This window comes from Vicia villosa, linkage group LG1 (genome assembly GCF_029867415.1).
Source record: "Vicia villosa cultivar HV-30 ecotype Madison, WI linkage group LG1, Vvil1.0, whole genome shotgun sequence".
NCBI classification, from domain to species: Eukaryota; Viridiplantae; Streptophyta; class Magnoliopsida; order Fabales; family Fabaceae; genus Vicia; species Vicia villosa.
In genome coordinates, this window is record NC_081180.1 from 82,276,707 (window position 1) to 82,300,002 (window position 23,296).

A 23,296-nucleotide genomic window follows, 5' to 3' on the forward strand; every position below is an offset into this window, starting at 1 on the left:
GAAGGAAATCAATCTTTCGAGCCAGGTTCATCTTTACCACTGAGGTATGATGAGATGGTTTTGGAGCATATTGTCGATGGAGGTCTTGGAGATTCGGAGTTACAGGCTAGTGACAGGAAGGGCGAGTCTGATCCAGTTATTCTTTCTGATCAGGATGCTGGAGGTATGAAAGGAGTGAAGACTTATAGAGATATCGTGTTAGGGGCAGAGAATGTGGCTATGCTAGAGGAAGAGAAAGAAGATGAGGAAGAAGAAGGTATTGATGAAGGAAGTGAAGGTGGAGTAATAGTGGAGGAATGTCAGATTGGAGGATATGATTGTCCAGCCTTCATCTTGTCAAAATATGAAGAAAAAAGAATCCAACGCCCTTGGAGGAGGGGAGTTATCGTCAAGCTTCTTGGAAGGAAAATAGGATATAAAGCTTTGGAAGCAAGACTCAGACAGATGTGGGTTAGAAGAGGGGTGATAAGTATCGTGGATTTGGGAAATGACTACTATTTGGTAGCCTTCTCACATGATGATGATAAAAATGCTGCTTTGTCGGATGGGCCTTGGTTCATATACGGTCACTATTTAACTGTTAAGGAGTGGTGTCCAAATTTCTAAAGTGAGAGTGATACCATTGAAAGGGTTACAGTCTGGTTGAGAATTGCTGGTCTGCCAATAGAGTATTGTGATACTATTATACTTACTACTATTGGGAATAGGATTGGAAAAACTGTTAAAGTGGATAAAACTACATCCCAAGTTGAGAGAGGCAAGTATGCAAGGATATGCGTGGAAGTAGATCTTTCGAAACCCTTACTTGCCATGTTTACGATTAAAAAGAAGATGTACAAGATTGAGTATGAAGGCTTACACCTATTATGTCTGGTTTGTGGTAGATTTGGACACTATAAGGAGGGCTGCTCAGAGAATAAACGTGTGAATAATGATTGTAGTGAGAAATGTGGCAATAGTAGTGAAGTAGCACATAGAGATGGAGCTTTGATCCAAGGAGGTATGGGTGAGGGACCTTGGAAGGTGGTACAGAAACAGCGAAGAGGGAAGAAATTGATGGGGGAGAAGAAAAATAGTTCGCCGGCGATCATCAATGGGAGAAGCGGAATCTCGGGATCGCGTTTTACTTTGCTGAGTCAGGAAAACCCTGAAGTTAATGCGATCAATCTCAAAGGAGACACTATGGCCTGTGAAAGGGAAGTTACTAATGGTATTAATGTCGATTTGGTGGAAAATAGATATAATGCCAAGACATTTACAGAAAGTGTTTTATTAGGGTCAGTGATTGTAGGAAGCAACAATAAAGGAGGAAAGAGAAAGGATGATAGTAATGAGGAGTCTATAATTATGCATGCTATGATGACGTGCACGTAAAGAATAGAAATAGTGGTGATAACAAGGGTATTCATGGAAAAGGAAAAATGTTGGGGGACAAGGAGAGAGGTAAGAAGGTCTATAATCTGGCGACACGTGGAAAAGTCTCATTCAAAGGGAAGAATAATGGAGGAAGGAAAGGTGGGGAGAATACTAAAGCAGACAAAGCGAAATTCCAAAAATCCAATGTAGTTGAGCAAGATGGTATGAATACGGCATTGATTCCGCAAATTGTGATAACCAATACCGAGGATAATACTTTGGGTACGATACTGGGACAAACTATGATTAATGCTGGCCTTGAACACTTAGGTAACGAAGTTAGCCTTGGGGGTGGTAGCAGTACGAGTAGACCCCCGGATAAGGGTAATTACATTAAGATTAGAGTCTCCGGCAGTGGTAGCGAAGAGATAAGGAGTACTAATTTGCATGTTGACGTGGATAACACAAACATGCAAGCTGGAAGTGAAGAGATAGAAGAGGAAATAGTCGTTGAAACTCTGGAAGTGAATATGGGTTAGCTTGGTGGGGTGACCTTTTTAATTAAAACAAGTTTTAATGATGAATAAGAATAAAATTATGTTGTGGAATTACCGAGGAGCTTCCAATAAAGAATTCTTTAGAAATTGTAAGCAATATGTAGATGGTAATAAACCCTCTATGGTGGTGGTGATGGAAACTAGATGTAATCCGATTAAGCTTGTCAATGCTTTTATTAAAATGGGCTTTGATAAACAGTTGGTGGAATAAAATAATGGTTATGCTGGTGGTATAATCGTTGCTTGGGACAGTAGCCATATGACAGTAGAATTATTGAGTAAGAAAAGCCAATATATTCATACTAGAGTCAAGTATCATAAAGGGAGTGCATGGCTTTTTTCTGCAGTGTATGCAAGCCCTAATGAAGACCTCAAAAAATCTCTTTGGGATGATATGAAAGTTATCGCAGATAGTAAAAATCTTTCGTGGCTTGTTGCGGGTGATCTCAATGATATTGCAAAAGTAGAGGATAAAAAAGGTGGGGCACCGGTTTCACTCAGGAAATTAAATCTTTTCAACGATAGGGTTGAAGCTTGTAATCTTATGGAGCTAGGTTCTTATGGTCCAAAGTATACGTGGAGAGGGCCTATTTTTCATGGGGGTCAACGCATATACGAGAAGTTGGATAGAGCTCTGTGTAGTGATGCTTGGAGGCTGGAGTTTCCTGATGCGAATTTCAAAGTGCTGGCTAGGGTGGATTATTCAGATCATCATCCGATTCTGATCATTCCTTTCAGTGTTTATCAGCATAAAGTGAAGAGGCAGTTCAAGTTTGAAAATGCTTGGAACCTGGTGGACTCTTACCAAGATATGATTAATAAGGTGTGGAGGGAAGATAAAGCTTTTGAGGAGTGTTTGAAGGATACCAGAGACAATCTGGAAAATTGGAAAGAGCATTCCTTTGATAATGTTAAATTGCGCAAGAAGGAAATAATGGCTAGGTTAAAAGGTGTTCATTGTAGACTCCAACGAAGGGATAATGTGAAGGCTTTGCGAAAGCTGGAGGTAAAACTTCAAGAGGAGCTTAGAGATATCCTTGCGAAAGAGGAGTTGATGTGGTTTCAGCGGTCTCGTACAAGGTGGTTGGCAGACGGGGACAGAAATACAAAGTATTATCATATGAAAAAGGTTAATTGGAGGAGAAAGAATAAGATTTCTATGTTAAAGGATGATCAAGGCAACTGGGTTGAGGACGAATCTGACCTTAAGGAGCTTGTTAATAATTTTTATAAGAGTTTGTTTGAGATAAACTACTGCTGGAAGGATTGGTTACTGATCCGCTGTCGCGCGCGGATAAAAAACGAGTTGTTTGAATAACTGTAGTAACGACGGTAATGGTAACTCGAATATCGTCTCACAAGGATTCTTGAATTTACTAACCGAAATCGAAATTGGGGGGGGGGGTGGTTTAAGGTTTGATTTAACAAAAAGAGCAAATAAGTGATTAAAATAAGTGATTATAAAATAAGCTAAAATGGCAATTTGCTGATTCAGTTCCTATCTATCATTGATTAGTGTAATTCCAACCTCCTAAGTGGATTATCTATTCCTATTCGATCATAATATCCATTGACAAGCGCAATTGATAGTATAAGTTGTATGTTCCTATTATCCAAATTAAGCAAACGGGATTAAGTTTCATGAATTAAGCAAACATGAATTAAACGGACACGATAATGAATTAAGCAAACGATAACGTGACTATAGGTAGGATCATACAACCAATCGAATTAAAACAATATAGTCTATGCAAATCGAATTAAGCAAACAAGAGACATAGATTAATATTGAAAGGAATAGAACTGAATTATAATTATAATAACCTCAAGGTCGGAACCTGAATACACCAAATTGTCTCAAAGGAATTAGTTCTCCATGGAATTCCTACAAGCTTGACTCATAATTTCTTGAATAATAAAAACGTAACTATGAACATTAGCGGCCAGACCTAGGTAAATGGGAGAAACAATAATTCGGGTCATAACCCAACTGGGTCAAACAAACATAACCCAGGCTCAAAACTAACGATCCAAAACTAAATAAAACTAAGGCTGCAGCTTCAAACGAAATTCTAGAAAATATGCGCTCCGAATTTGACTTTGACTCCAACACGAAAGTTGTAGCTCTTTCTCTTAGCTTTCCGGCAATTATTAGAACGTCTCAATCGGATTCCCGGAGCTCCACTTATGATCATTTTAGTGCAGACTACTAATGCTGAAAATAAAGTGCGAAAATCAAATTAAACCAAAAATAAACTAAATTAGAAAAACATTATAAAACATAAAAGTAAAGAAAGAAAATCAAATAAATGCTTAAGAACAAACATAGGAGAATGTGCATTAAAATGCACTGATCAAATTCCCCCACACTTGAACTTTTGCACTCCGAACAAAATAAAATTAAAACTCAAAAGAAACACCCAGCAATATTTACTCATTCTGGGCTACAAACTCTTCTGCGGTTAAGATTGCATCAATAGGTATTAATCTTGCACACTAAGGATATCGTAGGAACACAAATCCGCAATTGTGCTGTCATAAGCCTCCTGAACACACAAACCACTTCGAATAATGTTATTATGCCAAAACCTAACTTAATCATCCTCCTTTTTACTCTTTTTCATTCTGGCGCAATCACATTAAGCTCGTTATCTCCACACACTCATAGTAAGGCTACCGGTTAGTGACTCTGATCCTTTTTTGCATGGGGTTCTGGTACCTAAGTAGTATACCCCTTTTGTTCCCCAATTGTAGTTGCGGGGGATCGGACCCTAATCCTCCCTACCAAGTTCAGTACCATAAACCTCTGAACTAACTAACAACGGGACTTGAAATCTCTTTTTTTGTAGGTTTTACAACCGTTGGGTTAAGTGACCGGGTGAGGGTCACCAAACTTAGAAAGTGCATTCCTTTTTATTTTTCTTTATTTTTTTAAAACTTGGATCACTCACTTATTTTCATCGGCCTCCTTACGTAGAGCATGTGTGAGATGGTGCCGACTGCAAAGATAAACTACTCAAGAGCTATTAGAGAATGATAATTCAAGGCTATATCATAATAAGTATTCAAATTAACTTCCATATGCAGGAGACTTACAGTGTTAAGACGATACCGATCTTGTGAACTTTTCCCAAGTCTCCACAACTAACCACAAATTAATCTATAGCCTAAAACTTTCAAAAATATACTTTTTTAAGAACTGGAAAAAAAAACAAAAACAAAAAAATTTTTGGAAGAAAACAAAACAAAGAACAAAAAGAAATAAAATAAATGATTCTCTCCCCCACACTTAAAACATGCATTGCCCTCAATGAAAGAAACAAACATAAAATAAAAGAGAGGAGAGAGAGGAAAGAACACACCCGAGTAGTCAGGAGGATAGGTGATCACATAAGAAGCCTTTCCCAAAGAGATATCTTCTACATTTTCTTCTTTCAAAGTGGGGCTTTCATGGAATAGCTTTGGGTAATGTCCATTGAACTTGAAATTTTTATTAGTGCCTTCGCCTTTTATTCCAGGATCAAAGAAGAATCTTCGATAAGTAAAAGTGTTGAATGGGCACGTGATCTTCTTTTCCACAACATCAGAGATCAAAAGATTGAGGGGTTGTCTCACTACTTTTGTTTCATTTTCCCCTTCAATTAAGACCCTATGCAAAATCATAGATGGGCTAATATCGAGAATTTCGGTCAAAGTCCACCCAATCCCCTTCTTATGCTTCTTCAAAACCTGCAAAATCTTATTTTCTTGATCAAAATCAAGGTTAGAAGAAATTATAACCGGCAGCATTTCATTAATCTCTAAATAAGCATATTTAAGATTTTCAGGAATTGGTTTCAGCTCAGGGGAATGTGGCTGCTCAATGGAAGGAGTGCTTGGGGCAGCCGGGATGTCAAGAGTATCAGCTGCATGAACAACTTCATCGATAACAACTTCACCTGTAGTAGATATGTTACCCTGCAAGGCAGCATCAATCTCAGCACATACAACACAAATATTAGTGTCAGTACAATCAGAACATGAGTAAACATCATCAAAATCAGACAGTGATGGAAAATCATATGCAAGCAAATCAGTACAAGTATCATCAGCAGTTTCAGAAAGCAACTCTATTTGAAAAACAGAATGCTCTTCCAAGGGTTGTTGGTTTGATCCTTGAGCTTGCTGCATGGCATTCAATAAAGTGGCAAGTTGTCCAATTTGTGTTTGCAAAGTATGAAGAGTAGAATCTATTTGTTGTTGATACTGAAGATTATTTGCAGCCATTTCTTTGACAATATCCTCTAGTGAAGGTTCGGAAGGTGCACAACACATAACCTCAAATTCATTCAGATGCTTATGCGGATCCTCACCTGCAAAACCATTAAACCTAGGCAACAAATGTATTAAACCAGATTTTAATTCAAAAGGTACATCAACATCAGGATACTCAATGCATAAGATCGCATCAGGGGCAGCCAACTGCCTTAAGGTTCTTTGTTCAGCCATGTTATCAACAAACACAGAAATACCAACTATGTCCCAAACAGGTAGAAACAAATAGAAAGAAGAAAAACGATTAAAATAAATTCATAAAAATATAAAATCACTAAATTTAATCTAATTAATACAAATAAGAATTTTGGGATTTTTTTTGGATTTTTTCGACTCTATGAAAACAGTAAAAAATTCATTAAAAATCGAAAAACGATGAATTTGGCGATTTGGAGTCGAATTCCCTTACTCTTTTAGAGTATCGGAGTATTGATCACACAATTTTTCTGCTCCCAGTAGGAAAAAACAGATTATCGATCAGACTCAATTTCCAAAAAAAAAAAACGTTTTTTTCGACTAAAAAAGGCGTTATGGCCGAAACCGCGAGGAACCTATGGCCTAAACGCACAAACACTAAACCTAAGACACTAAAATCAGTTAATAACGACAAGAATCCCCGGCAACGGCGCCAATTTGATCCGCTGTCGCGCGCGGATCAAATACGAGTTGTTTTGAATAACTGTAGTAACGACGGTAATGGTAACTCGAATATCGTCTCACAAGGATTCTTGAATTTACTAACCGAAATCGAAATGGGGGGGGGGGTTGGTTTAAGGTTTGATTTAACAAAAAGAGCAAATAGGTGATTAAAATAAGTGATGATAAAATAAGCTAAAACGACAATTTGCTTATTCGGTTCCTATCTATCATTGATTATTGTAATTCCAACCTCCTAAGCGGATTATCTATTCCTATTCGATCATAATATCCATTGACAAGCGTAATTGATAGTATAAGTTGTATGTTCCTATTATCCAAATTAAGCAAACGGGATTAAGTTTCATGAATTAAGCAAACATGAATTAAACGGACACGATAACGAATTAAGCAAACGATAACGTGACTATAGTTAGGATCATACATCCAATCGAATTAAAACAATATAGTCTATGCAAATCGAATTAAGCAAACAAGAGACATAGATTAATATTGAAAGGAATAGAACTGAATTATAATTATAATAACCTCAAGGTCGGAACCTGAATACAGCAAATTGTCTCAAAGGAATTAGTTCTCCATGGAATTCCTACAAGCTTGACTCATAATTTCTTGAATAATAAAAACGTAACTATGAACATTAGCGGCCAGACCTAGGTAAATGGGAGAAACAATAATTCGGGTCATAACCCAACTGGGTCAAACAAACATAACCCAGGCCCAAAACTAACGATCCAAAACTAAATAAAACTAATGCTGCAGCTTCAAATGAAATTCTGGAAAATATGCGCTCCGAATCTGACTTTGACTCCAACACAAAAGTTGTAGCTCTTTCTCTTAGCTTTCCGGCGATTATTAGAACGTCTCAATCGGATTCCTGGAGCTCCACTTATGATCATTTTAGTGCAGACTACTAATGCTGAAAATAAAGTGCGAAAATCAAATTAAACCAAAAATAAACTAAATTAGAAAAATATTATAAAACATAAAAGTAAACAAAGAAAATCACAGAAATGCTTAAGAACAAACATAGGAGAATGTGCATTAAAATGCACTGATCAGTTACCGACTGAATTGACGTTTCCTGGTTTGGCTGCGGAAGACCTTCTAGTTTTGGGCCAGCAAATGGAGAATGAAGAGATTATGCGAGCAGTGTTTGGCATGAAACCGTGGAAAGCTCCGGGGCCGGATGGTTTCCCAGCAGGCTTCTACCAAAAAGCTTGGAATATGGTGGGTGGCAAAGTTTGTGATTTTGTTAAGAGATTATGGAACTGTCCTAGTGAAATTATGCGTATTAATCAAACAGATATCTGTTTAATTCCAAAGGTGGATGCACCACAAGTGGTCTCTCAATTCCGGCCAATCTCCCTATGCAATACTATATATAAGATTGCTAGTAAAGTGGTGGTTAATAGGTTGAAAGGTTGTATGGCTAAGTTAGTGTCTCCTTTCCAAACTGGATTTGTTCCAGGGAGGAGTATTCATGAGAATGTGATTGTTGCTAAGGAGGTTTTGCATTCTATGCATCGTATGAAAGGGAAGAAAGGCTATTTTATGATAAAAGTGGATCTCTCAAAAGCTTATGATAAGCTCAGTTAGGAGTTTATTTGGATCGTGTTGCGGGAGGCAAACTTTCCAGAGTGCTTGATTAATTTCATTATGCATGCTGTTACAAGTGTGGAAACAAACGTTAAGTGGAATGGAACTAGAAGTGATTTTTTCCGGCCTAAGAGGGGGATTCGTCAAGGAGATCCTATGTCTCCGTATATATTCGTCCTTTGCATGGAGAAACTTTCTCATCTTATTTTGGAAGCAGTGCGTAATAACAAATGGAGAGCTCTTAGAATGGGGAAACATGGTCCAATGATTTCTCACCTCATGTTCGCAGATGACTTGCTTCTTATTGGTGAAGCCAAAGAGAAACAAATGCAATGTGTCATGGAAATTCTGCATCAGTTTAGTCTCATGTCGGGTCAGGAAGTTAGTCAGGAAAAAACTAGCATGCTGTTTTCTAATAATGTAGCCAGGAGTGTGAAAAATAAGTTGTTGAGTATGTCTCAGTTTCGCGAAACGCATGACTTGGGCAAATACTTAGGTGTGCCTTTGAGTGGAAAAGGGCTGCGAAGGGGAAATTATCACTACCTTATGGAGCAGTTGTCACAAAAGATGGCAAGTTGGAAAACTAACTCTCTTTCTTTTGCAGGTAGGATCACTCTGACTAAGAGTGTGCTTGAAGCTATGCCGGTGTACCCTATGATGACTAATTTGCTCCTAAAAGCTTGTCTTGAGGAAATTCAAAAAATGGAGAGGAATTTTATTTGGGGAGATACGGAAGTTAAGAAGCACTGTCATGCTGTTTGTTGGGAGGATATTTCTCAACCTAAAAAGGCTTGAGGATTAGGGATTCGCAAGTTGGAACAAGTCAATATTGCTTGCATGGGCAAGCTAGCTTGGCATTTTCAGAATAAGAACAATGAGCTCTGGTGCCAAGTCATCAAACATAAGTATAAGGTGGATAATCTTCAGGATTATAAACTTGGGAGTAATTGTTCGAAGTTCTGGAGCGATATTGTTAAAGTGCGAAGTATGGTGTCAGAGTGTGGAATTTGGAGCATTGGCAATGGAGAATCTATTAATGCCTGGACAGATTGTTGGTTAGGTAGTGGTGATGTTATTGCGAATATGAATGTGAATGTACCAGAGGCCCTTTTACATGCTAGAGTGAATGACTTGGTGGCTGCTAATGGAAACTGGGATTGGGATCTTTTAGGGCCATGGATGTCGGACGAGGTACTGCATAAAATCAAAGCAATTCTGCCTCCCAATGCTGATAGGGGGAGAGATGAGTTTTATCCTGCTGGAGCTAGCAAGACGACGTGCTCAATGAAAGATACTTATGATGATCTCGTGCACCATAATGAGGAGGAGCTGAATCCGAAATGGAAGCGAATATGGAAGTTGAGAGTTCAAGAAAGAGTGAAGACCTTTTTATGGCTGGTGGCGCATGGTAGGTTGTGGACAAATAGTCAGAAAAGTAGACGTGGCTTGGGTTCAGCAGTTTGTGATCTTTGTGGAAATACAAATGAAACAATCTTACACATGTTGCGGGATTGCAAGAAAGCTTTGTCAGCGTGGAAGGATATTGTTCTAGTAGCGATTAAGAGAGATTTCTTTTCTCTTGAGTTGGAGGATTGGATAGACATAAATATAAACTTCAGTGAGGAATGGAGCAAGTTTTGGGCAGTAGCTTGTCATAGTTTGTGGTTTTGGAGGAATAAGGAAATGCATGAGGTAGACTATACCAGGCCTTTGGATCTTATCAGTTATATTCATGCGCGTGTTGAAGATTATGCCAAAGCTGCAAATATGGTTCAAGTTGTGGAAGGTAGTCGAAGGACGCGGTGCACTTCAAGTGGCTTCCACCGGAGGAAGGCTGGTTTAAATTAAATACGAATGGTTCTAGTAAGAATAACGGTTGCGCAGGCTGCGGCGGGATTATTCGGGATAACCATAGCAGAATTGTGGGAGGTTTTTCCAAAAATATTGGTCGGTGTAATGCTTCCCGTGCAGAACTTTGGGGGATTTTAGAAGGCTTAAAGCTAACGACGAACCTAGGTTGTCGGAAGGTGGAGCTTAATGTTGATTCAAGCTCTATTGTTAATTGCTTGATTGCTCGGAAATACATGGAAGTAGATAGCCATAGTCTATTTTTCCAAATTTATAAGTTGATGGATGCTCATGATGAGGTGCGTGTAACTCATATTTTTCGTGAAGCCAACCGTTGCGCCAATGCTCTCGCTAGAGATGGAAGTGTTTGTTTGATTGATCTGGAATTCAGTGATATTGCTCCTCCTAGCATTGTTCATTTAGTTAATCAGGATATGTCGAGATCTTTCTCGAGGTTTATTTCAGTCTAGTTTTTTTTTTCTGCTTCGGGCTTCGGCCTCTCTGTAACCAAAAAAAAAATAATAATAATAATAATAATGCAAAAAATTACTTGTGAGATGAAGAAATAAAAAAAGGTAATTTTTTTTGGGTGTTATCAAGGGCAAAAGCCCAAAAAGAAAAACAAAACTACAAAGCAATAGATCTAGCTACAAAGATATCACTATTGTCTTTCTTAAAAGGCAACAAAAGTGAGTTAGGAATAGCATAATGATTCAAGAAGTCCTTTGACAAATTTTTACCATGCTTTGCTAATAAGTTGGCACGCTCATTAGCCTCTATGTAGATATGGCAAAGCTCTACAGTATCAACTTTAACATCAACTATTGGATATGCCTAACCAAGTTACACTTTCTAGCCTTATTACTACTCTCCTGAAGCACCAACAAATTACTCTTCTATTGCACCAGATTAATAGAAGTAATAGAGTCAATTTCAATTTTCACTCTCTTATAACCACTATGCACTACAAACTTCAAGTCTTCATACAATCCCCACAACTCTGTCATCAACACATTGCATTTTCCCACAAACTTAGAGAAACCGCCACACCAACTACCACTGGCATCTCGAATAATGCCACCACATCCAGAAATGCCACCATGATCTCGCGCTCCATCCACGTTTAATTTCACAAACTCATGCCTTGGCCTATGCCATTTGATCAAACTCTCCACTCGATTGCATGACGAGAACTATACCAGACCGATTAATATGAAGGATATTATCGAGGATAGAGTTCGGGAATACAAGGTTGCTTTAGAAATTTTGATATTTTGAAATAAGGATTGTCTTTCAAATCAAGAAATGATACATGGGATAAAAAGATTATTTGATGCTATAAAAAATATATTTATAACAAATGCAAAATTTGAAATGATTTACTTAATTGTAAAATGAACAATAATCATATAAATTTACTTGTATTAAATAATTATGAAAAAAAATTGTGAGATGGAAAAAAATTAATATTTAAAAATAAGGATTTTATCTCTCAAACTAAGACAATATTTGATTAAAATAAAATAGATATTGTGTTCATAATGACCCGTAGAGTTCGATCTAATTAGGGATGGTAGGCATACATAAATCTGCGGGGCCCACACGCACCCGAACCCGAGTCAACTGATGAAAAGTCAAGTTGACAGGGTTCAGGTGCCACCCGATATTTCAGGTGCGGATTTGGGTAGTGTGAAACCCGCACTCAAAACCCGAAATCACACCCGCTTAGAAACTAAATTACATGATGGAAATTGGAATGTTGTTGTTAGAAACTTGTAGGAAAATTGATGGAAAATTTCAATGTTGTTGTATTTTATGTGTTTTGCTGCGGGTTTGGGTGGAAAAACCCAAACCCAACGGATGTGGGCATGAGTGTTATTTTGTCACCCGAATATCCTTTAGATTCGGGTTCGATGGTGATTTTGGGTGCGGGTTTGGGTAGTGTGAAACCTTCACCCGACCCTAGCCGTTGCCATCCCTAGATCCAATTCTCACATTTGTAAACATTTAATTTCTGATGGCCAAAATCATCCATGCATAAAACACACTATGATAAAACACAAGAAAAAATATTCTTTGGAACTCTCATCCTTCTAGTGTTGATGATTATCTTATTTGTAATATCTCGTGAAGAGAAATCGTGAAACAAGGCGCAGTGAAAAATAAAAATTTTTCCTTAAGTCGATCATTATTCATTACGAATGATACATGATCAGTAATAGAACATTCACCTCATCCTATCATTTATCTGGATCAAATGTTTTTGTAGGGGAGGTCCACATTTGTTCATGAGGTCGTAGTTCATTTAGCCTATAATTAGTGAAATGATACATTTATCTTGTGACATTTATCTGACGTCATTATAATGTTCTCGTATATTGAATCTATAGTTAGTGAAATGATATTTTTATTTTATGTCATTTGTCTAACACCATATATTATTCACATCTTTTGAACGAACCACTCAGTTAATCTCTAATGAGATATGTTTGTTATGGATTAGACACTTTATTAGGATAATAAATTTCTCACCTAGTCAAAAATATATAAGATAGAATACATGATAAAGGAGAACATGCTCAACTTAAATATACAAGATAGAATACATGATAAAGGAGAACATACTCAACTCAAATACTAATATATTATATAACATCAAGAACAATCTAAATAAAATGCATTGCATAGTTTAATCAAACCTTCTGCAAGCATATATTTCAAGTTGCAAATATTATATGAAGTATATAACTCACCCAAAAAATATATATATGATGTTGGTGCAATTGGAAAACTTTGTACACATTCCAGCCATACAAACATGGTCCCTCTACAACACGACGACAACAACAATATCATTGAATAAACCCTTCTTCTACCTTCATCTTCAAGTACGAAGAAAAAAGCATCACAAGACACATGGAACGTATCATATATAATCTATTTCACACTTGGAATCGGTTACTTATTCCCATGGAATTCATTAATTTATTACAGTTGTTGACTATTTCTCTTACATTTACCCTCAAGCAAGTGTTGACCGTATTTTTGCTATAGTTTACACACTCATTAGTATTTCTGGTCTCTTCCTCATCATCCTTAACAGACACAAATCTCATGCTTATGTAAGGATCAATGTCGGCCTTGCTCTGTTTGTTGTTTCTCTAGTTATTGTTCCCTTGCTTGATGTTGTTTATGTTAAGGTACGTGTTGGGTTGAATAATGGATTCTATGATACTGTTCTGGCGATTAGGGTTGAAGCAGGCATCAAGAATTTGAAATAAGAGGATTGATTCTTATTTTGTGCATTATGGTTTTCAGAGATGTCCTTATGAGCACACGTTATATATCAAATACATTGATCCTAGAGATGTCCTTATTGTGGGCCTATATGTTAATGATTTGATTTTCATTGGAAATAATTCAGATTTGATTGCTAAATTCCGGGAGGCTATGATTAGACATTTTGAAATGAAGGATATGGGCTTAATGTCCTATTTCCTTGGCATTAAGGTCGTTCAACAAATAGATGGAATTTTATTTCTCAAAAGAAGTATGCATGTGATATTTCGAAGAAGTTCAAGATGGAGCATTCAAAACCAGTTTACACACCCGTCAAAGAAAAGTTGAAGTGCACAAGATAAAATGGTGGGAAAATGGTATACTCAACCTATTATAAAACACCATATATAGTATATGGAGTTGGATTGTTCAGCAGATTCATGGAAGAACCACATGTTAGTCGTTTGCAAGGAGCTAAAAGGAGTATTCGTTATATCAAAGGTACATCGACTTATGGGATTTTTTTATTCTAGTAATAATAATGTGAAGCTTGTTGGATACACAAATAGTGATTGGGTTGGAGATATAGAAACAAGAAAAAGCACGTCAAGGTACGCATTTCATTAGGGCACAGGTGCAGTTTCATGGTCTTCAAAGTAACAACCAGTTGTTACACTTTCTACTACTGAAGCAGAATATATTGCAACTACCATTTGTGGTACTCACACAATATGGATGAGAATAATTTTAGAACTGATACATCAGAAGCAGAATAGTCCTACAAAGATAAATTGAGACAACAGGTCGACTATTGCACTAAGTAAGAATCCAATTTTTCATGAACGTTTGAAGCATATTGATATTCGGTTTCACAAGATAAGAGAGTTGATATTGGAGAAAGAAGTGGTGATCAAGTACTGTCCCAGTAAAACCTGAAACAGGAGGTAGTACATTTATGGATATGGTTAGGGAGAAAGGGATGGGTAAACCAAGTGAGTCTAGTGATGATGAATCAAGTGATGAGTCAGTTAGGGATGTGCATTTTGATGATAATAAGGAGGAAAGGATGAAGGGTTTTGATGAATAAATAGATGATATAGTTGACAGTGTTGCTGCTGAACATATAAATCAATCCGTTCCTTGTTCCTCAACTGAACCAGTTAAGAAAATGTTTATCATAAAAGAAATGAAGAAGCAACATGTCATTGAAGACGAATACATGACAAATGAGTTAGATAGTGGGGCTGATGATGACGGTTGTGACGAAAGGCCTTGTGTAATAAGGTTCAATGAGGAAGATAAATTAAGTAAGGATTATGTTTTTAAAGTAGGAATGGAGTTTTGTTCATTGAAACATTTTAAGGATCCATTCTTGAGCATAATGTGCTAAATGGGAGGGATGTGAAGCAGACTGGGTTGCTAAGGTCATTGTAGATAGGCTGAAGAACAATACAAGGATGAAGCTAAATGAGGTAGTGACAAATGTAAGACTTAGGTATGCCATTGAAATCCCACGGTGTAGGGCAAGGCAAATTGCAAGACAAATAGTTGAAGAGGATTCAAGTATATAATTCGATTTGTTGTGGTCTTATGGTGTGAGTTGAGAAGGGCTTCAACAGGTAATACTTTTAAAGTCAACATTACTACTCTAGCGCCAGGTTTGAAACCAAGATTAAGAGGTGTTACAACATGGAACAGAAAGGCCCAAAAAATTATGCATGAGAGAATCGATGAAGTTAACCAGAATAAATGGCAGAGAACTAATACTAGTCATAAGTGCAAAGTATGTTTTGAACTAGGTCACAAGAAAAGGATTTTCAAGAAAAATAAGCAACTTGTTGCAGTATAACCTGGAACTAGAGAGGAATTGCCAAGAGAAGATGCGCCAAGTGAATATGTGTCTATGAAAGTGCCTACACATGCCAGTCAAACAGCCCAGGTCAACTTGACAACAAAAAAAGTGGAAATTAAATTACTATTTTATATTCAACTGATGTTCTATTTAACTTTCTATTTTGTATTCAACTGATGTGTTATTTTAATTGTTATCAGGGAAAGCCTAAGGTCAAAACTTCAAAACAGGTCAAAAATTCAAAACATGGCAAATATAAGAAACTAAAAGTGCAGCCGAGTGGCACTAAAACTGTGAATGAAATTGTCAATGTCAATGATGGAGCTGGAACAAGTGGTACTGTACCAACAACACAATCTTCACCTATGGATAAGTTCCATGAGTAGGATGCTGAAACATTGACTGCCTTGTTGGATTGGGATGATGTGTTAGACATTCAGTCTTTGAGAGTGGACACCATACCCATGAAGCCAAAAGATGTTGCACAAACTGCTGCTGCAACAAAGAAGCTTGAACCAACTGCTATTGCCAAAGCCAAGGGAGAAACAATTATTAAACAACAACATTGTAGTACATTTCAAAACAAGTACAAATTACACGTTATGGTAAACACTAACAAAACACAACAATCATACCATAAACCTTCAACTTTTACATTCTAGTAATAAGTACAAATTGACCATGAACAAAAATATAAGGCAAATTGTCTTCATCTTTCCACAAAACCCATCTGACTTCAACTGGATTTGCAATTCAACATTCTTCTTCATTGTTGATTTATACAACTCCTTCAAGGTTTTCACATATTGCATCTCCCTCATCTTGGTCGAATCATTTCTCCATTCTTCATCTTAAGTCTCAATTACATCGTGCCCTGGTCCCATACCATCATCTCATTCAAAGAGATTGCACGTTTCCCCGCTTTGCCAAAAGGGACATCTCCAGAAGAGTCTCCCTCGATTACGAATGTTCTTGTAACGATACGAAATCATACGAAGATTGCAGGCACACATTCTCCATCGACGATTGCTCATACTTGTTGACTGAACTGATACCGATTTGCTTCTAATTGAAGAAGATGACATACCTTGTGTAACTGCTGAGCACGATGAAGAATGATGAAGATGAAGAAGAACGAGGAAGAAGAATGTGAAGCAAACCAATTTGGACGCAGACAAAAAATAAAGATATGGTATTAGGCTTGTGTATTTTCACTTAAATATAAAACAAATACTATTATTATAAACGTTTTCCTACATGTCACAGAAATAAAACACACTTTGCAAGCCACGTCATCCTTCGTTAGTGGAAACTAACGTCAGAAATCTTTAATCGGGACGTCAAATTTTACAGAACCATAATTCGGGAAAAAAATATAGAGATTAAAAATGCATGATCGTATATTTATAGGGACCCTAGCATATTTAACCCTTTCATATATGTCTCACTGATATCACACTCTTGTAATAAGCGGAACTGGGCTTTTAATAGTTGTAAGACGCTGACCTAGGTTGTAGCGAGCATCATTCCTGTTGTGCATATTTTTCCTCAATTATTGTGCATACATGGTCATGACTTTGGTTGTGTTGTGTTGTCTGCTATTTAACAGAATATCCTAGTTGGTTTGTTGCGTCTACAAAAATGTGGCCGGAACACTACTTGTCCAGAACTTATGGGAAAATGTTCTATTATTCGTGAGCTCCATGTTTACGGAACTGCAGTACCAGTTCATGGAGGTAATACTGTCATGCTAATACATCAATGACATATGAGATCAATAAGAATCTTCACATGGTTCTGTTGGATAAGACTAGGGGTGGAAAAATGGATGGATTGGATGGATATGGATTGGATTATTAATGAATGGATCAAAACAATCCATTAATCCATTAACAATCCACTAAAATTCTCTTTAAAAAATTCAATCTAATCCATCCATTAAGGAAAAAAAATCCATCCATTAACCTTTTTTAATGGATGGATATCCATCCATCCATAAAATTAATTAAAATATATTACTTAATTTTTTTCTATAATATGTTTTATTTATAAAATTTTACAAAAATGAGTTTTTTAAATTTCTCTAAATATATTTAGTTTATATATATATATATATATATATATATATATATATATATATATATATATATATATATATATATATATATATATATATATATATATATATATATATATAAAAAGTGATTGATAACTTTGTTGATAAAACTAAATTATTTATATCACTACATTAAATAATTGACAATAAAAACACGTTAATATGTTAATTTCGCAACAACAATAGCTTTAGAAATTATCGTACAGAATAGATGGAGAAGTAAATGAATTAGAATTATTTTCCTTCTTATTTTTGAAAGTGCTACAGTTTTTATTAATTTCTGAAACCATTGCTGAATCCACAGTGTGATAGTTCAATGAAAATCACGTGATTGTTTTTCTTGAAAGGGAGGGGAGAAAAAGAGATTTTTTTTCAATTTTTAAAATAAAAATATTAAAAAAAAAAGATAAAATATTTGTTATGAAAAATTAAAAATTAAATAATTTTTATGAAATTTTATAATTTAAAATTTTATGTAAAATATAAAAATTAAATATATAATAAGATACAATCCATTGGATTTATAAAATGAGATGGATGGATTGAATCGATCCATATAGTAAAATGGATGGATTATATCAAATCAATTAATTAATTTTTGTTTAATGGATGGATTAATTAGCGGATGGATTAGATGGATAATTCATGGAATTTATTGCGACCCCTAGATAAGACTATCAATGGAATTACTGAGTTTTGCTTTTGGATTTATGGAAGCCGCAGAGCCATTATCAGTATATATTATAACATGTCCTTTTGTGTCCTATAATTGACCTACTTTTGACCAAAATTATTGTTAATACTTAATAGGGTTATGGTGCGCTTCTTATAGAGGAGGCTGAGCGGATTGCTCAGAAAGAACACAGGTCAACTAAGATAGGAGTAATTTCTGGGGTTGGCACAGGACATTACTACATAAAATTGGGATATGAACTTGAAGGGCCTTACATGATGAAATATCTATGTGAAATATATATTGTAATAATAATTAATCATGGCTATTTTTCATGTAATTTAATAGGCTGTGTTAGTGATGTGTTTTATACACCTCATAAATTATATCTCTGCTAGTATTGCAAATTATGATAATGGTTTTGTAGTTTGGTAGTTTGCTCCAGGAAAACAAATGTGTAATGTTGTACCTATGGTACAAGAAACGAGAATCACGAGACCAAGAATTACTGTCTAATTAAACATAGTTAAAACAGTGTAATAACAAGAGTTTTACTTTGTTAAAAACCAACTAAACACCAAATAAAGATACACTAATCATAAATAAGTACTTATAAATTAACATTTGATTTTATTGATTTGGTTTAACAACAATTGGGAACATTTTAATTATGAAGATGTTTAAATAATTTGAAGTCACTAGAAATATGTTTTCTTGGTTAGATGACCCAAAACCAAGCTATAATGGACCCAACAACCAAACTAGAAACTAAGAACACCATACTCATAATTCCTGCAGTCTCTGCATGCTGCAACTTTACAGTTTTAGGAGTTGAAATCATCAATACACTAGTCAGGTATCCGTTTGTAAGCCCTAAAAGACAAGTCAGGATTGTCACCGGAATCTCCGTCCGGATCCGGAACAAGCATCCAAAGAAAAGAGGGAAAAACAACAGTCTAGCTATCCAATAGCCTACTGCAATTTTAGCATTTTTTACTAGGTATACTTCAGCAAGACTATTGCCAACAAAGTTGAACACTTTAAAGCAAATAATCAAGAGAATCGGATAGCAATCATTAAGAAGTTGAAAATGGACATCGTAAGTTATGTAATCTGGAAATATTGCAAGCGTCGCAACATAAATGAGCATGATGGCAAATCCATACAACTTGATTATTCTTACAGTATCCCGTACCGTTGACCTCCATACAGATCCAGTCAAAGGACCCTTGTCTTCCTCCGCAGCGATTGCCTGAATTTTAAGTTCTATGTAGTACTTCATAATGGGAAGCTTTTGTACAACATTGTATAAAATTATGCATATTAACATAATCACAGTTGATATAGAAAAGTAGAGATTTGCACTCTTTTGCAGGCTGGAGGCATCTTGTGTGTAAAAAACTTTTGTAAATATCCACAGCAAAGAAACACGTATACCTGAAGTCAAAACCATACATATTATCTTATCAAGAGAAGAACCATTTACCTTTTAAAAATTGCAAACTCATCAGAAAAAAACAACCAATCATTTGTAAGAGTAACAGAATAGCATACGATACCAGAGACAGCATTTCCAAGAATGACAGCCTGCGTGTATCTCTCTGGCAACTCACCGGCGGATCCAACAACGGAACCCTGCACCAATGCATTAGCCACACCAGCAACCCCAACCGCCCCAAAAATAACATAGAATCCATTATTCAACCCGACACGGCCCTTAACATAACCAACATCAAGCAAAGGAACAACCAGTAGAGAAACAACAAACAAAGCAAGGCCGACGTTGATCCTTACATAAGCATGAGATTTGCGTCCGTTAAGGATGATGAGGAAGAGACCAGAAAGACTAATGAGTATGGAAATGATAGCGAAAATCCGGTCAACACTTGCTTGAGGGTAAAGGTAAGAGAAATAGTCAACGGATGTAATGGATGAGTTCAATGGGAATAAGTAACCGATTCCAAGTGTGAAGTAGATTATGTATGCTAAGTTCCATGTGTCTTGTGGTGCTTTTTTCTTTGTACTTGAAGATGAAGGTAGAGGAAGGGTTGATTCTATGATACTGTTGTTGCCGTGATGTAGTGTCGCCATGTTTGTTTGAATGAAATGTATCCTAAGTTTTCCAGTTGCGCCAATATCATATAATATTTTTTGGGGTGAATTATATCCTTCATATTATAGTTAGATGAGCAATTAAGATAGATCCTAAAAATAAGGGTAAATTGATATTATATTTGCAAGCATAAGACTAAATTTTTGTAAACATGAGATTGAATTTTGGATGGCTAAAATCATCCATGCATAAAACACACTATGATAAAAACACAAGAAACAATATTCTTTGGAACTCGCGTCCTTCTAGCGTTGATGATTATCTTATTTATAATATCTCTTGAAGGGAAGGGAAATCGCGAAACAAAACGTAGTGGAAAATAAAAAATTTTCCTTAAGTTGATCATTATTCATTACGAATGATACATGATCGAAATAGAACATTTACCTCTTCCTAAAATTTATCTAGATCCGATGTTTTTGAAGGAGAGGTCCACGTTTGTTCATGAGGTCCTAGTTCATTGAGCGTATAGTTATTGAAATGATACATTTATCTTGTGACATTTATCCGACGTCATTATAATGTTCTCGTATTTTGAACCTATAGTTGGTGAAATAATACTTATACTTTATCTCATTTGTCTGATATCATATGTTATTCTCATCTTTTGATCAAACGACTCTTTAATCTCAGGTAATCTTTAATCTCAGTTAATCTCTAATTAGATATGTTTGTTATGGATTAGACACTTTATTAGGATACTAAATTTCTCACTTAGTCAAATAAAATATACAAGATAATAGAATACATGATAAAGGAGAACATGCTCAACTTAAATATATAAGATATAATACATGATAAAGTAGAACATGCTCAACTTAAATACCAATATAATATATAACATCAAGAACAATCTAAATAAAATGCATTGCATAGTTTAATCAAACCTTTTGCAAGCATATATTTCAAGTTGCAAATATTATATGAAGTATATAATTCACCCAAAAAAAATTATATGATGTTGGCACAATTGGAAAACTTTGTACACATTTCAATCATACAAACATGGTCACTCTACAACACGACAACAACAACAGTATCATTGAATCAACCCTTCTTCTTCCTTCATCTTCAAGTACAAAGAAAAAACCACCACAAGACACATGGAACTTAGCATACATAATCTACTTCACACTTGGAATCGGTTACTTATTCCCATGGAACTCATTCATTACAGCTGTTGACTACTTCTCTTACCTTTACCCTCAAGCAAGCGTTGACCGTATTTTTGCTATAGTTTCCACACTCATTAGTCTTTCTGGTCTCTTCCTCATCATCCTTAACGGACACAAATCTCATGCTTATGTAAGGATCAATGTCGGCCTTGCTTTGTTTGTTGTTTCTCTAGTTATTGTTCCTTTGCTTGATGTTGTTTATGTTAAAGGTCGTGTCGGGTTGAATAATGGATTCTATGTTACTGTTGGGGCGGTTGGAGTTTCCAGTGTGGCTAATGCTTTGGTGCAGGGTTCTGTTGTTGGATCCGCCGGTGAGTTGCCGGAGAGATACACGCAGGCTGTCGTTGTTGGAAATTCTGCATCTGGTATCTTATCTTATACTATTCTGTCACACAGTTACAATTTTGGGCTAATTTTTATATTAAGATTGCAATTATTGCGTAAATTTGAAGACAAGATTAGAACATAAAATTGATTCAGTTAAATTGATTCTTACAACAACTGAAATTGTTTTGTACTTCAGGTATACTTGTTTCTTTCCTGAGGATATTTACGAAAGCTGTTTACACACAAGATGCGTCCGGCTTGCAAAAGAGTGCAAATGTCTACTTTTTTGTATCAATTGTGACAATGTTAATATGCATAGTTTTATACAATGTAGCACAAAAGCTTCCCGTTATGAAGTACTATAACGAACTTAAGATTCAAGCAATCGCTGCGGAGGAAGACATCGGTCCTTTGACAGGATCTGTATGGAGGTTAACTGTATGGGATACTGTAAGAACAATCAAGTGGTATGGATTTGGCATCATGCTCATTTACGTTGTGACACTTGCGATATTTCCGGGTTACATTACGGAGGATGTCCACTCACAGGTTCTTAAGGATTGGTATCCGATTCTCTTGATTACTTGCTTTAATGTGTTCGACTTTGTTGGCAAAAGTCTTACTGCAGTATACCTATTAAAGAATGCGAAAATTGCAGTAGGTTGTTGCATAGTGAGACTGTTGTTTTTCCCTCTTTTTTTTGGATGCTTGCGCGGTCCGAAATTCTTCCGGACGGAGATTTCGGTGACATTCCTGACTTGTCTCTTAGGGCTTACAAATGGATACTTGACTAGTGTGTTGATGATTTTGGCTCCTAAAACTGTAAAGTTGCAGCATGCAGAGATTGCAGGGATTGTGAGTGTGTTGTTCTTAGTTTTTGGTTTGGCTGTTGGGTCTATTGTATCTTGGTTTTGGGTCATTTGACCAGAAAAACTGTATATATAGGGACTCAAAAACCTATAATGGCTTCACTAAACCAGAAGTCAAAACTTGGATAGGTTTCATTATCTTGATTTTTGAAAAATGTAAAATTTGTAAGCTTTACCTGTTATAATCTGTCAAATTCTAATGAACTTAATCTCTATTCATTCCTTTCATGGTTGGCAAACAAAATTTAAAGCCTCACTTAGGATCTGTTTGGAAGCTTTAGTTTCTGTTACTATGTTAAGGTTTATAAGAAATATGATTAAAAGTGAATGAAATGTAATGAATGGAATGTATAAAGCATTGATCCATAGATGATACTTGATTTGCTTTGTATTCTACTTACGCAACTTAGTATGATGAGACTTGTTTGTGAGGACCAGATATTCAAGTTGATGAAGAAACTTGCAGATAAACTTATCCAAATTGAATCTTCTTTGGAAAGTATAGAACTAACAATTTCAATGTTATGTCATGGTTGTGTTTTGAGTGTGATATCATTGTTA

General features: G+C 36.0%; 3 protein-coding genes across 3 annotated transcripts; 2 read left to right on the forward strand and 1 right to left on the reverse strand.

Annotated features, from left to right (window-relative positions):
- The first annotated feature begins 2,172 nt into the window (after positions 1 to 2,172).
- On the forward strand, positions 2,173 to 3,231 carry LOC131647604 (uncharacterized). Its single transcript, XM_058917481.1, has one exon. It carries the CDS (start codon positions 2,173 to 2,175, stop codon positions 3,229 to 3,231), a length of 1,059 nt encoding a protein of 352 aa, XP_058773464.1.
- A 15,706-nt stretch (positions 3,232 to 18,937) lies between these two features.
- On the reverse strand, positions 18,938 to 20,363 carry LOC131610808 (equilibrative nucleotide transporter 1-like). The gene is made up of 2 exons (XM_058882860.1): positions 19,811 to 20,363; positions 18,938 to 19,688 (listed from the first exon to the last, which is right to left on the reverse strand). Exons 1-2 carry the CDS (start codon positions 20,340 to 20,342, stop codon positions 18,970 to 18,972), a joined length of 1,251 nt encoding a protein of 416 aa, XP_058738843.1. The 5' UTR covers positions 20,343 to 20,363; the 3' UTR covers positions 18,938 to 18,969.
- Positions 20,364 to 21,222: 859 nt separating this feature from the next.
- On the forward strand, positions 21,223 to 23,165 carry LOC131643351 (equilibrative nucleotide transporter 1-like). The gene is made up of 2 exons (XM_058913549.1): positions 21,223 to 21,904; positions 22,063 to 23,165. Exons 1-2 carry the CDS (start codon positions 21,370 to 21,372, stop codon positions 22,788 to 22,790), a joined length of 1,263 nt encoding a protein of 420 aa, XP_058769532.1. The 5' UTR covers positions 21,223 to 21,369; the 3' UTR covers positions 22,791 to 23,165.
- The last annotated feature ends 131 nt before the right edge of the window (positions 23,166 to 23,296 follow it).